This window comes from Chelon labrosus (assembly GCF_963514085.1).
Source record: "Chelon labrosus genome assembly, chromosome: 4".
Taxonomy (NCBI): domain Eukaryota; kingdom Metazoa; phylum Chordata; class Actinopteri; order Mugiliformes; family Mugilidae; genus Chelon; species Chelon labrosus.
Genome location: NC_140340.1, coordinates 31582664 through 31598542, shown reverse-complemented (window position 1 = coordinate 31598542; position 15879 = coordinate 31582664). Strand labels below are relative to the sequence as shown.

Here is a 15879-nt window from a genome sequence, read left to right as displayed (position 1 = left end):
AATTTTGTAGTTATGGGCTGGCCTTCGATTCACGGTACCCAGACTAAAAGATACTCACAACACCATCCAGTTTGAGCTCCAAATACGAAGGTAGGTCACTTTTCATAGAGCCCAGTACAGTATTGTGGTGATGATGTGATCCTGTGTGACAACAAAGTGCAGTGAAATGAGTTCTAATCCTGTGTCACTGTTTATAATTAATGCTGCACATACTGTATTTATTTGGGGGTGACTGTCTTATCCTCCCATCCTATAAAGATGCAGTTTACTGTTAGCTGCCTAGTTAGCAGAGCGATTTATTAGGAGCTTAAACTTTCAACTTTCTGATTTTGAAACAATGTGGTTTAAGTCTTAATTTATTGATTTAACCACGACACTGTGTTTGCACAGGATGGGTTCAGGCTCACTACTGCGTGTTGGTCACTTGTGTTGTGGGGATGCACAACGCACAGTAACTATAAAAAGTCTTGAATCATGAAAATATGCTTCAGGTCTTGTCTCTGCATATATTTCGACATGAGTGAGGGGGTACATAAATGAATCGTATCCCTTATTTGATCCCATTTGAGGAAATTTGTTCTCTGCATTTAACCCATGGACTGTATATAAATATGGACAAGGCGTCCCCACTTCCTTGCATTGACCAAGGATATGCTGTTTTCTCACTCTTTCTACTTCACACACTTTTAGGCCTTACATACTGTATGTAGCCTCTGTTACGTATATGCCTACCCTGATACTCTCAGTTCCAGACTCTAGTCTGAGCTCCTTTTTTTCCTCACACAAGAATCAAGAATACTTTATTGTCATTATGTGAGAACATAACATAAGTTTGGGCGGTAGCTCCTGGCTTAAATAGTGCAAATATAAAAACAATAGATTAAGCACTCTACAGTTTTCTGTGTGAGTGCTACATGTAGCTGATTATTTTGACTCACAAATGTTTATCTATTTAACAAACTAGTATCTCTAAAGTTCTTTTTTGGAAAAGTTCAGACACTACTCATTTGCATTTAGATCTCAAGCGAGACGATACATAGTAAAGCAAAGCGCTTCTTACCTGTGGCCAAAGTACTATTTGTGCCAGAGTCCAGATGTCAGCAAGCAGCTCGCCTGTTTTGTTTTCCAGTTCTGATCGTGATGCCAGTATGTGGTAGTGAAAAAGTGTTGCACTTTTCGCATGTGAGTCAAATAGAACCCCAGACAGCTACAATCACAGAATATTTAGAGTCCTTTTGACATACATTTACGTAAACAATAATCCTATCACTGGGACACTGGGATACAATGATCCCTTTCCCATCCAGATACCTCAACACTTCAGGGATAGTTTCTAACCATTTTCAGGGAATCTTGGTTTCAGAACAACATGTCCCTTAATTTCCCGACACCAGACTCTCTTGGTAACTTTGAATCCATGTAAGTACCATATGGTCTCAAGTCCACTTCTATAACCACTAATTCACAAGCACTCCCATATGATACGACAGGATATGTGGGGTGAGATGGACTCATCTGTCCACAGCTGCATATTGTGCTGTACATGAAATACATCCACTAGTTTTAAAACCAGAAGTGCAAATAGGAATGGATGGGAATCAAAACGCTTTGGCCTGTTAACACACAGCACAGCTACTGGACCAAACCTGATGCAGAAATCAACAGTGAACGGATTTCAATAGTAGTTGCAGTTTTCTCTTAGCTCTGTTAGCAGCTCCCCGTGACAGAGTTTTTACCTCAGTCATGGGATGCTTTAAACCAAAATGTCCCTGGGGAATCTTCCCCGATAAGTTCCTATACAGTACAAACAACATTTTTAAACTACAATGTCGTTGTTAATGATGTTAATTGTTTAGACTGCTGATTTCACATGGAGAGTTTCATACTTATCTAATCATCTCATCTGTAGACATGCTCCAACTGTGGGTCATTTAACGTTTTCCATGGGAAAATGAAAAGATTTTCTCCAGGAACCAGAGACACATGAAAAGAACACATGTGCTGCTCTATTAAACCTTGCCCTCATACTCCACTTCTCTTTTATTTTGGTTTGAAATGTCATTAAATTCAGATTCTGATGAAGTTAACAAGCATTATATTCATATATGTCAAGATTTTAGGACTCATACATGTCTGTCCAATGCAGAAGCAATGTGATCTTACAAATTACATGTTGTAAAGTAGTTTAATGCTGTTTCATCAGGTGATAAATTAGTGGTTTTGACTCTCCGTTGTTTCTGTTGTAGTAAAAATGCAAATAATTCTGAGAGTGAAGTGGTGCTGTATGAGCTGGAGGTGGCTGCCATGGCTGATGTCATTCTGCAGGGGTAAGGGTTCACTGTCAACTACATCATTACATCACCATTCTACAATTTTTCTTATAGTGATTTCTGCCAAGATGACTATATTTTTGTGCATCTTTCAGTGTCTCTCGCCCAGACAAAGTCATCTTTCCTCCTCCCAACTGGACCGTTCGTCAGAGTCTTAGGGAGGAGCAGGACGTTGGCCCTGAGATTCAGCTGGTCTATGAAGTACGCTGTGATTTCTTCTTATTGCTCTGTCTGTTGGAGATATTTTAAATTTAATATTTGCCGCTTTTAGTGTGGATATCCAGTCAGTTTTGATGGTGGTTGTCATTAATTGAATCAACAGCTCCTCCTTGTGTGCTACATTGACAGTATTTTCAAAGGTGTTCACACAGCTGTTATTGCACTGCTTACATGTACCAACCTGCCCTGGTCATGGATGAGGGTGTGCCAGCAAAGTAAAGGGATCTGAAATACATGTTACATAAAATATTGTTGGACAAAAATAACATTAACAAGCAGAAGCCACCTGCCCCCCTCCTCCTGTTGCTGCTACTACATCTTTCACAACTGATTTATGGGAAGAAAGTCTCCAGCACACCTCTGTCCAAGTGAAGAATAAAACTCTCATGCACTGTAAGGTTAACACACACATATGCTTCTTCAGGGCTGCTGTCTGCAACAGTGTCCAACAAAATCAGCCCAAGCTGAAATTCATTCAGTTTCTGTTGGCACGAAAGAGTAAAGACGCCGCCAGTCACTGTGTGCTCTCTGCAGCTCACTTTCTGGATGGTCCTTGCCAGACACATCCTCTTGCATGGTTACTGGAGGTAACTCTATGCTGGGTTGCATCTTTCTCTATCTACTCCACAATTAGATACCTGGGCTGTCTATCCCAGTCAGCCAGTGCACTTTAAAAAAGTGTACTCTTCCTCTGCACTTGTTTTAGAAGGTGCAGTTTTTGCAACTGGAAATGTCATTTGCAATACTGGATAAGTAAGCAGCAGATTGAGTGCTGTCTAGAGGATGTTTTTTCCCAGCTCCCAGCTAACTTGGGAGCACGTGCAGCCTTCTTAAAGTAGCAGGGGATGCTGCCTTCCAAATGCCTTCATGAATTAAAAACGTAGTTTAATATGAAAGGAACCTGAATATACACCCAAACAAAAGGTAAAATTGTGATATTATAACAGTTAGAGTTATAAATCACTTTTCACTATTTTCCTTAACAAATATTAACAAATATATAATAAATATGTAATTTTTTTTCTGAGCCTAAGTTCAAAGTATGTTTCTTTTCCAGTTGGTGAATAACGGTCCCAGTGTGGTGAGCCAGTCAACATTAGAGGTGAAATGTCCTCTGAAGGCTCATGGTCACAAGCTGCTCTACCCCGTGGAGGTGATCGCTGAGGGGCCAGTCAGCTGCTCCTCCAAAGTAACCTTCAATGCACTGAAACTCAAAGTGAGGGCACACACTTGAACACACAGACAGCTCGGTTGGCATGGTGAAACATTTGGGTTGTGTGTGTTAATGACCAAAGCAAATGTATTTATCTATGAAGCTTCAGCCTCCAGCAGTAGAGGGTCCCGTGTCACAGAAGTCCATCAGTGAGCACCACGTCCGGAAGAGGGAGGTGTACAGAGAGCCTCTGGCTGAACATGGAAACCTGGTGAGACAGAAATAAATAGAAAATCCAGTTGTAACAGATTTTAAGTGACACACAGGAACAATACACGTCCTGGAAAGGCTGCTCTTTGTTTATGCATGGGTCCTGGGTGTTCACCTTTTACCGTAAAAGAGTCACTGATTTCACTTTAACAATGCCAGACTCCCTGCAGCAAGATATCACCTTTTCATACAACTATTTCTTCTTTCTAATCAAAACCTGGCACCTACATTATTCACAATGCAAATTCACCACCAACTTTTAAGAGATTATGAAGGAGATGCAAAGATATGTTATGCTAGAGTGAGCTAACAGAATGTGACCATGCCCTAAGCTACATACAGTACCCGATGTGTATAGAAATAGTCATGTTTAACTTTAACACAAGGACAGGCATGGGGAATTTCTGAATTGCAAAAAAGGTACTCAAAATCTAGTTACTGCAATCTTTCAATTTTCTCTAATTCTATAAATCTTCTCTCTAAATGGAAACTGGTCTGATTCAAGATTGTAAAATTGACAGAATAGTACTTTTGTCTGGATTTATCTTTTCCTCCTTAACCTTTTAAGAACATTTGTTCCTCATCCACTGAACCCAGGAGGAGTTAATTTCCCTCCTTCTCTTTCCTCTTTGACTCAGCATGTGTGGGGAATCGTGGCGATGTGAATTTGAAGAACTGCTCACTCCAAACACGCCACAACAGAGGTTCTTAAAAAGTCAGTGACCCTCGTGTTGGGTGTTAGTGGGTGGCTCTGCTGAGTGGCTCGCACGTGTACGTATGAAGTGCTGAAACAAAAATAGCCCAGTCAGACTAGAAATAGTAGCTCTGTATTAAATATCTATATTCTAATGAGATTATCTCTTTCCATGGAGGAAATGGGAATAGATTCGAAGAGCTCTGGTCAACATTTCCTGCTGCTCGTTGTAATTGTTTGTGAGATGAAGTTAATTAGGTTTGTGATTGTGTGAGTTATTCTGGTGTGGCTTGCATCACTGGCTGTAACATCTGGCAGCACATTTCTGAAGGAGGAACAAATGAGTTCAAGGGAACCATCTTGTAATCAGTATTTTAGTGTTCCAGTTATCATATTCTAGCTAATTTAACCCCTTGACGCCTGAATTGATTTTTCAGTTACATAAAGAAATTAATTATTTGTGTTTTTGCTTACCACTCTGACCGGTCCTACGAGAAACTAGTGCTTGCAAAAGGTTCCTAGGTACTTTTTGAATGTGCACAAACTGACATTGGAGGATTACATGCGTTATTTCGGCTGCAGTCTGAGCGGAAACAGTGCGTCGCGAATTTGCGACACTCGGCAACAAGGGGTTAAGTTTGCAGCTCTGCCTGGACCACATTTACACATGGATGTAATAATTCATACAGCTAAAAAGTACAAACGAAAGCTTCCCAAAGAAACTTCTATGATGTTTCTGTCTGGCCTCAGACATGCTGTGTGATTACATGAACCCAATGTAACTTGGAAAAATGTTGCTTACATGTACACCATGCAAATGACTAGGAATTATGTAAGACAGGACTTCAATATTAGGCCATAGATAACTGTTGAAAAAAAAAGTTCTGTCTGTTCGTTTCAGTATTTCAGACCAACCACTACCCATGAAGGAACTACCACTGTGATGAGTTTTTGTCCATCTTTATAAAACTCACCAGCCCTCTTCTCTAATGTCATTTTTATAGATGTATTTGAACTAACCGTGACCCCGCGACTCATTTATGGACTTGTCTCTTCTGTCTAGCCAAGGTGTCAAGCTCGTAAATGTATGGGGCTTACCTGAAATGAAGTGATGGACACAACATATTGTTGAGAAAGGCTCTATTCCAAGGCTGTAAGTTTGGCTATTAGTGCAGCTGTAAAAGTCAGTTGGACTTTAAATGAGTTTTTCTTGGAGACCAGCAGGTTTCATGCTGGCTCTCTCTAAAGCAAGACTCACCGTAAGGCCCTGAGTTCACTTCACATTGCCAGACACACTTCAGCCTTAACATTAGGAGTCACCAGAGGAAATGCCTTCTCTGGCCAGCCACGCAGCCTTGTACATGTCACACATCTGCCAAAATCAGTCGACTCACTGGTGACTGGTAATGTCTAAAAAGTGCTGCATGCAGTACATGTGGTTGTTTCCAAATAAAAGTAGATTCAACATCATCATAGGCTTGCCATTGCTGAGTTACAGTAACTAGAAGTACTAACAACAAAAAAAGCATAAAACAACACAAACTAAAAAGAAACTAAAACTAAAAAGCAGAATTGACTGCTATGGTTAATAAATGTCAAACCATACGAGGTGTTTCAGTGCATTTGGCCATGATAGTGAATTTATAGAAGGAAAAGGTTACACTGTGTTATTTAATTGTTATACAGTATCAAAATATACTTCATTGGAAACTTGTCTTGGGTCCAGAGTTACTGCCAAGCTCAACGTTAACAGTCAGATGATGCACTAAAGTGCTAGGCAAAGTACAGAATCTGAAATGTTCAGCAAATCAAAAACAAGAATATGCCCATTTTTCATATATAGTTTGCAAAATTTTTAGTTTAAAATTTAGTTTCTGTGGTGAGAAAGTGGAACAAGTCAATTTTTTTAAATCTATTATGAAGTGAATCTATTAAGAATTACAAACTCTTTGGCAAAATAGATATTTCTTTTCAAAACTATTTCTGTACAATAAAATGTGCTTTTATGTATAAAAGCATATTTCTTACATATTTCCTTTGCTGATGTTAGTGTCAACTTCATAAATAAATAATATGCATATGTTTATCATGTGATGTGTCTGTAGACGTGCAGTGCAGTCGAGTGCTGGCAGCTGCAGTGTAATGTGGGGCTGCTGCAGAGAGGGGCCAGTGTCATCCTGATGGTTCGCTCCAGAGTCTGGGCTGAAACCTTCATTGAGGTGAGACTATGGGTCCACATCACTGTCCCTTGTTGTTCTTATTGATACTGTTTGGAAAAGAAACTCAAACCAAGAGGAAGTCAAGTGTGAAGCCCACGCTGGATGAGAAAATACATCTGTTATTTCATACTGCCCTCTGTTGGAGGCACAGGGTTATGACTGATTAAATGCTGCATGCTCTTTGCTCTGACATTATTTATGAAATCCTATAATCAATCAAGTCAGTAACCTTTAATAATATTAGTACTTCATTTCTACTCAGTAGTTCTGTTTTTAATGTCAAATGCTGAATAGTTTAGTAATCACTGTCAGTAAACTTTCTGTTCCTCTGTATTTTACTGGCCTTCAGCGAGCCTTTAAGCAGCACATCTTGGAGTGCTCTCTTCAGTTTGAGGTGAACAGGATGCCCTATTCTATTCCTCCCAAATTCAAGCCATCAGGATCCAAAAAGGTAACTTCATTTCTTTTTTACTGGACTAGTACGATCTCACAAAAACATGAACTTTAGTCCTGCATGTGCATGTGTGTCACACGTGTAAACGTGAGTGCAAGGTGGAACAGTTCTGTGGTTCCCTTGTTCAGGTGGTGACAGCTGTGATGTGGAACAAGCCAGACAGTCAGTTCTTAGTTCCTGTCTGGATCATCATTCTGGCTGTTCTAGTTGGACTGCTATTGCTGGCCCTGCTCATATATCTACTGTACAAGGTAATTACCTGAAACACAAACACACACGCACACACACACACACACACACACACACACACACACAAGAAGTGACCTCAAAAAAGTGTTTCCAGTGTCTCTACTGGGTCAAGATCTGGGCCACTAAAAAAGTCTGATGTTTAGCTTAATTGACTATGTTCAGATGCATCTTTTAAGAGGCTAATGAAAATGAATATTTGTCCATCATTCTGATTTTGACAAATCAATGCGCTCCTTCTTCAACCACAAATGTGTGCGGTTCTTTTCAACATGCATCTCTATACCAGCCTTGCAAACTGTTGGCTAGTTGGCTTGTGTACTGTACAATGCACAGTCCTAAGCATAAACAGACAAAAGGCCATTTGTAGTGGACCTCAGTACAAACCTAATTTTAATTTGAAAAGAAATCAGAAATTTCTTTAAAATCAGAATAATTGTGGCATGTTTGACAAATCATAATTGGAAGAAATGCTGCTTACATAATAGTGTAATGTTAGTTATTTTCTGCTGCATCACCCAGAATCAACTAAGCTCCATCTGGCATTAAGAACCTTTATAGATTTAGGAATCAATTTTCACTTGGTGATTGTGTGCTGTCCAGGGCCAGAGGCTTTAAATCATCCCCAAATCATGACGCTGCCTCGACCGTACTTCACCTTTGAAATGATGTTTTGTATTTGTATGTGGCAAAGAGGTTCTTCCCAAACAAATCAACTGTAACTTTATCAGTGCATAATAAATGATCCCCTGAGTGTTGGAGAGTGTCAAAATGCAAGGGATTTCAAGAGCAACAGCTTCACCCATAGTGTCTCACCATCGACATCTTGCCTGTTTAATCTTTTGCACGTGGTGGACTCATAAAAGAAACGATAAACTTCATGAATGATTCCTTTAAGCTTCTAGTCTTATTTATTTTTATTTTTTTCACCTCATTTGCCTTTCTGCATTGTACTTTTGGGGTCATCTCAGCTGGGTGCCCACCTCAAAGTACCAAGACGGTATTAAATCGTCCATAACATATGCATAACCATAGCTTTAGATAGACAGTATTTGATCAGGCTAGGGATGGATGAAGGTTTAAACCATAGACTGTATAAAGATGGACAAAAAGAACTGCTCCTCAAAAGTAAAGCCAAAGCAACTAGAGCTCCCCCTGTTGACTGACTGCATTATAGGTCATATGCTCCCCTCCTCCATTTAGCAGATGGGACTTGGGCCAAACTCAAACAAAAAAGTACACATCAAATCATTTTTAGAGACGATGCTTTCTGTCATGTTAGGTAGTTAATATAATGTTGATGTGTGTTCAAGCACAGTGCATAATCCAACATTTCTTTGTAACTGGCGGAGGTAGAGCAGAGCCTAGTATTAATCAGATGAAACACGAGTGAGTCTGGTGGAAGTCTGTGCGGGTCATCGATAACGCTGCTCCGCATGACTTCACTCTTGGACAGATTTATCCACGAATACACATAATTCCAAAGGCGTTAATATACTTTTCTTTCCCACTGTTTCTGATTGATTGGTTTGTGTCTGTTCTCCGTGTAGTCTCGCTAACCATGCTGTACCCTTCCCTCTCTCCAGATGGGCTTCTTTAAAAGGTCAGATCCATACGGTACAACCATGGAGAAGGCCCAGCTCAAACCGCAGGCGTCTTCTGAAGCTTAGGTTCAAGATGGAGCCTCCTCCTGCAGCTGTTCCAAAAAAAACTGGAAATATTGTTACATTCCTAAACAAATATCAGAACCTGCTGATGACAAGCAGGCAGCTGATTAATGAAGAGATGATTGTGAGGGGCTGTATCACTGGAATATGTAATATCTGGTGCTGCACTAAAATGCCAAAGCAGAACAGACAACAGGGATCATGCAGTTGAATATGCACTGCTGTTTTAGGACATTGTGTGTACAATCAGAACTTTCTTAGAAGAGCATCCCTCTGGAAAATACTCCTCCTACAGTACTCCTGCATTAACCCAGAAACACGAATCCACCCGCAACAGAAGGCACTAAAGCTAGAACATTTCTTCATTCTGAAAAGCCGTACTTTAGATCATGTTTGAAATCCCAGTGTGGAAATTCCTGCTTTTGTATGATCTATTCACCACTTGTTATTTATGGCACAGTGTTTTCCTTTTGTTGAATGTTGTACTGTACGGTCTGCAGGAAAAACCTGATGAAACTGCAATGTTTAACTTGAATTCTTCCTCTCCCATATTGGGAGGTACTTTGTGTATGATGTAATGTATTCATTGTGTTATGAACTATTCGTGTTTTGGCCCAAAATAAAGCCTGATTTTGTATATCCAACTAAAAATGTTATTGATTGGTCAGCAATGAGTCAAGACAGAACTCCCTGAGATTAACAAGTTATTTGTTTCACGGGTCTTCGTAGACCGCGATCTCTAGGTGGAGTTGAGGGCTGGAGTGAGTTCACCTTGGTGACCTCAGGATTACATCCATGCATTTTCCACATTGTCTTTTTTGGCTTCATTAGTCTGCAACCTTCAGCATCTACAACTGACTGAGCAACTGGTATCATTATCAGCACCCCAAACCATGTTCTACTGGAGAGGGTTGCTGTCCCAAGTGAGCGGATTTAATCGGTCGTGTTGTGGCGTGTTGCAAAGAAGGAGCAGAGCCGCAAAGTGAAGGTGTCAGTTTACTAGTCGCGACATCGGGATAGCGATGAAAAAAAAAAAAAGTTTGGATTGTTGACACAAGTAGACCAAATGAGTTTCCCACACAGGTCCTGCAGACAACTCGCAAGGGAAGCATTCTGGGTGCATCCAATTGGGAGAAGACCATGCCGGCCAAAAAAATGGCAGAATGCACTAGGAAATCAGAAAATAATATGTAACACTTACAATAGAATATTCATATTAAACAATGCACAAAAGATATGAGGAATAATAATAATAATTTGCTAGGCTACTATATGTAATTTTTAGGATAACGCTGGGCTAAGGTTCGACTCATGGAGCTGTGTGAAGATTAATGAAGCACAAGACACAGTACTGATGTTACGGTATTGTATTGCATATTCTAATAACGAAAAATACTTGAAATGCATCAAGAAAAACTATGAGCAAAATGATAAAGCCAAAACAGTAACACAAAAATCTCACAGTTGCAATGCAATAGTTTATATTCACAGTCAGTCCTACTAGTAGTGGTTTCAGTATAAGTTCGTTAAATGCACCTCTAAGTTCCAAATTCAAACATTTCAATCAATTAAACCAAAAGCAGTATGCAATGGCAGTTCTTTGTTCAGGAGGTGGACAGTGAATGCGGTATATGATGTTATGTTCCTACAACACCATTGAAAAAGGCATGAAGCATGTAGGCTTGAGGCCTGCCAATAGGTGGGGTGGGTGAATGGGTGAATCCTCTCAGAAGCTGTCCAGTTCTTTCAAAGAGTAGCTCGCCATCAATCCAGAATCTCTTCATCCATAAAAGCCTAACCTGTTTTGCAAACAGGCATCATTAGAACCATCATCATCATCAGTCTTTCAACACTAATGTACGCTTTTTTCCTCAGTCTCACCAGTGTTCAGCCAAATGTCATATCCAGAAATCCAAGGCAGCAGTAGAAATGGTTGGGTAATGGAATGGTGGACGCCTGTTAGCATTAGCATTTGTTAGCTCTGATACTGAACAGTCTCCAACTTGTTTCAATTGAGATTTGACTCACCAATCCAAGGAATTGTTGTTTCCAATTCCCTACTGGTTTATGATAGAGTTTCTGATGCTGAGTGATGTTGTGTGATCAAGTGGCTGCTGTGTGTCTGAATGAAGCCGAGTTCACTTCAAACAAAGGAAGGGGTGAATACCAGGTGGAAAAGACTGCAGGCGATTGGCTCAAATCAAATCAAATCAAATCAAATTTTATTTGTATGGCACTTTTCATACTAAAAGCAATACAAAGTGCCTCACAGAGGCTAAAATCAGCAAAGACAAAACACAGGCTAAAAACACTAAGGACAAAACCCAACCCTCCCACCCCCGTAAAAACACAGAGATACACAGAGACACACACCCACCCACACACACATACACACACCCCCCATCCCCCCCACACATAGAAACACATACACACGCACACGCACACACACACTCACTGTACACGTTAGAGAGAGACATGGCTGGCACTGAGACCTGGAGCAAGGAAAAAGCCACCTTTGGGGGCCGACCGCATCGAGAGGGCCTCCAGCCCACGACTATAGGCAGTGCCGCCATAGAGAGACAGCCCCGACCCGGGTAGACAGGAGGCCCTACACCATGTGCAGAGCCCCCCAGCCACCAGGGCCAGAGCCACCCACAGGACAGCACCCCCGTCAGTAGACCAGAGCAGCTCCCAGTGCGGTAGGCCCCCATGAGGAGACACTGGAGCTAAAAACTGAGAGACTAAAACTGTAAGACAGAATAAAAATGACCAATATAGATAAGATGCCTTCAGCTTGTACAATTAAGACATGTAGTTAAAACATATTATTAAAGTAAAAAAAAATAAAAACCTGCTAAGAACTAAAACTGCTAAAATCTGAGGGCCGAAAACTAAAACTTTAAAATGAGGTAAAAATGAAAAGTATAGATAAAATGCTTTCAACTTGTACATGAAGACATGTAGTTAAAGCATATCAAGAATCTGATTAAAAGGTAGGGTAATAAAAGAAATCAGTTAAAAGCCTGATTGAAAAGGTGGGTCTTGAGCCTCTTTTTAAAAACATCAACAGTCTCTGCGGCCCTGAGGTTCTCCGGCAGGCTGTTCCACAATCGGGGACCATAATAACTAAAAGCCGCCTCCCCGTGTGTTTTCGATCTAACTTTTGGTATGGTTAAAAGGCCAGTGCCAGACGACCTCAGGGTCCGCGAGGGTTGATATGGTAAAAGTAAGTCAGATAAATAAGGAGGCCCAAGACTGTTAAGACACTTAAAAACAAGTAAGAGAACCTTAAAATCAATCCTGAAGCGCACGGGAAGCCAATGCAGCGATTTTAAAACCGGTGTAATGTGCTCCCGCCCTCTGGTCCTCGTCAGCACTCGTGCGGCTGAGTTCTGAAGTAGCTGAAGATTAGAGATACTTTTTTTGGGAAGACCAGAGAGCAGGGCACTACAATAATCTAAACGACAAGAGATAAAAGCATGCATCAGTACCTCCGTGCTGGCCTGAGAGAGAAATGGGCGGACTCTGGCTATATTCTTAAGATGGTAAAAACCAATCTTTGTTATGTTTTTGATATGTGGAATAAAACTAAGCTCAGAGTCAAAAATCACGCCCAGGTTTTTTACAGTTTGTGATGGTTTAAAATCTTGTAATTTTGTTAAAAGTTTCTCTCTCTGGCCTTCAGGACCAATGACTAAAACCTCTGTTTTGTCCTGGTTGAGATGCTGGAAATTCACTGCCATCCATGACTTGATGTCTAAAATGCAATTAAAAAGGGCATCAATAGGCCCTGTGTCATCAGGAGACACGGCCATGTACAGTTGTGTATCATCAGCATAACTATGAAAGCTGATGCCGTGCCTCCTGATGACATCCCCAAGGGGAATCATATAGAGATTAAAAAGAACTGGACCTAAAATTGACCCCTGGGGAACCCCACACTTGATCTCATGGGTTCCTGAGGAACATGTATCCATACTCACAAAAAAGTGGCGATCTGTGAGGTATGAGACGAACCAGTTGAAAACAGTACCAGAGAGGCTGACCAGGTTCCTCAATCTGTTTAATAAAATGTGATGGTCTACTGTATCAAAGGCGGCGGTTAGATCCAGTAGTACCAAGACTGTGAGTTTATGTTTATCCAAGTTGAACCTGATATCATTTAAAATCTTTAAAAGGGCTGTCTCGGTACTGTGGTTTGTCCTAAAACCAGACTGATGCCTCTCTAAAATATTGTTTGTCTTTAAAAAATAATTTAAATGGTTAAAAACCAATTTTTCTAAAATTTTACTTAAAAATGGTAAGTTGGATACAGGCCGGTAATTCTTAAGAAGGGTTATGGTCTAGATTGCTCTTCTTCAGAAGGGGCTTCACCACCGCCGTTTTAAAGGAGGTGGGGAAGACACCCGTCTGAAGAGAGCAGTTCACAATGTTTAAAAGCTGTTCCTCAAGGAGCCCGTAAAATGTTTTAAAAAATGGTGTGGGAATTGGATCTATAAGGCAGGTTGTGGGGTTTACCTGGGAGAAAACTCGACCAAGTGTCCTTGCATCAACCAGGGCAAAACTCTCCAGTGTTTCCTCAGGTAAAATCACAGATCCAGATGTGGCAATAGTTAAAATCTGATGAGGTAAAAGACTGGATCTGATATCATCGATTTTACCTCTGAAGTGGTCTGCAAAGTCCTCACAGAGGGTATCTGTTGTTGTTTTGTGGGACCTGTTAGAATTTCTATTTGTTAAGTGGTCTATGGTGGAAAAAAGGAATTTAGGATTATTTTTGTGGTCAGAGATGAGTTTTTTGAAATGTGAGATTCTTGCCTGCTTGATTGCGTTATTGTAGATTTTGAGTTGTTGGCGTAAAATTTCGTAATGGACCGTTAGCTTTGATTTTCTCTATCTTCTTTCAGCACTCCTGCAGTCTCTTTTTAGTTTCCTGATCTCCTCAGTTCTCCACGGGGGTGTAGGTTTTGATTTAATTGTTTTGGTTAAAATGGGAGCCACTGAGTCCAGCGCTGATTTCAGATTTTTATTAAAACTGTCCACGATAAAATCACAGGGTGCTGGTAAAATCTTTGCAGGAGTGATGTGTAAAATCTGGATAAAATTTGCAGCCACTTCAGAGGTAAGGTAGCGTTTCCTCACCGTTCTCACCGGGGCCTCCTGCTGGTTAAAACTGGTGATGTTAAAAAATACAAAAAAGGTGACAGTGAGGCGGTCCAATGCTTTAAAGGTGTCTGATTGGCTGTTTCCTGTGATCCATGTTGTGCTTCAGGTTGTGATTCGTGTTGGCCAACAATAAACTATGAGTGATTTAAGTTACCAGTGCTACAAATACCTACAAACCATGGTTTAGAATGAGTATACAGTTAGACTAAAATGACTACAAATCTAAGTAGCTCCACAATGAGTGTAAATATGTAAAACATAAAGGGTAGCTGTGTAGGAGACACAGCTGGAACTAAAATAGTTTCTTGGTCAAATACAGTTAAAATACAGTCATTTGAAAGTCAAACGTTTTTCTGCCAATTCTTTTGTTCCATCAGCAAATGTTATTTTCTCGTACATCTTGCTCATATTACGAAGCCCTCACATTCAGGGGAGTCAGTATTTATATAGCTGAGAGGTGGATGTTCAAATGAACTCAGAGGCATATAAAAACAAAAGGAAGTTGATGGTGTGTCAGACCGTACCACTTCCACATCCTTTTTTTTCCCCTGCAAGAACAATCACCTGACATGCTGCATTTTGTTCCCAGAAGAACCAGCACCACAACGCCAACAAACTGTTCCTCCCTCTGCGGCTGATATATGTTAATGCCACTACACAGAGACAGTCTTCAGGGACCTTTAGGTGGTGAATAACTCCAGATGCAGGGATCAGATTGTTGATCTCAGTGTCCCCCTGGGTGAGAAGCTGAACAGAGGGTCTGAGTTATCTACTGTGAGGCTTTCCATGAAGAGTTGATATAAGGATTTTAGGTTCTACCAACTGTTCTGCAGGCAGTTCAAGTGAGTGTAGCACTTACATTTTCAAAAAGCCACTGCCATACTGGAAAAGTAAGAATGTAAAGGTGTAAGCTGTCCCGTGTCAGGATTGTGTTCAGGCAGAGGGGTTATCCTCTGCAGCTTGTTGGACTCATAGTTGACAATAGAAAAGTCCTACCCTGTGAAATGAGAAATATATACTGAATATTTTGGACAGTACATATATCATTATTGTCGCTGAATATCTTGGATTTTGGATAACAGTTTCTTCTTTTACTTTGTTGGTGAATGTAGTTTGACCTCCAAGGCTGTAAATACTAATTATAGATAAAGAGACAGATTTTACTGAAACACAAAACACCTTTTCGTAGTTTGGACTGGATTAAAGCTTAAAGGGAAAATAAAAGTTTATGAAAAGCTGCTATATAATTGTTGTTTCTCATTTTGTTTGTCTTCCTGGTTATTTCTTGGCCCCACATAAAATGTGCTCGGAGCGTTTTTGCTCTGCCTGATATTTGTGCTTAGTGCATTCATTTGTGATTCTGCTGAGATCCACTGAATGGACTGTCCCAACCAACAGCACGGGTGTTTTTATCTCCTCCTCCCCTGGTCCCTCCCTCTTTCTCTGCATGGATATGTGTTT

The 15879-nt window shown here is 40.5% G+C and overlaps 1 protein-coding gene across 1 annotated transcript in view; it reads left to right on the top strand.

Annotated features, from left to right (window-relative positions):
- Positions 1-10603, top strand: part of LOC311487309 (integrin alpha-5-like) — a 42785-nt gene extending 32182 nt beyond the window's left edge. Inside the window, exons 22-30 of the mRNA XM_084543530.1 lie at positions 11-90; positions 2247-2327; positions 2426-2531; positions 3607-3765; positions 3866-3973; positions 6772-6885; positions 7235-7336; positions 7468-7590; positions 9172-10603. Of these exons, the coding sequence (XP_084399656.1) occupies positions 11-90; positions 2247-2327; positions 2426-2531; positions 3607-3765; positions 3866-3973; positions 6772-6885; positions 7235-7336; positions 7468-7590; positions 9172-9255 (957 nt within the window). The 3' untranslated portion in view covers positions 9256-10603. The remainder of the gene's footprint in view (positions 1-10; positions 91-2246; positions 2328-2425; positions 2532-3606; positions 3766-3865; positions 3974-6771; positions 6886-7234; positions 7337-7467; positions 7591-9171) is intronic.
- The last annotated feature ends 5276 nt before the right edge of the window (positions 10604-15879 follow it).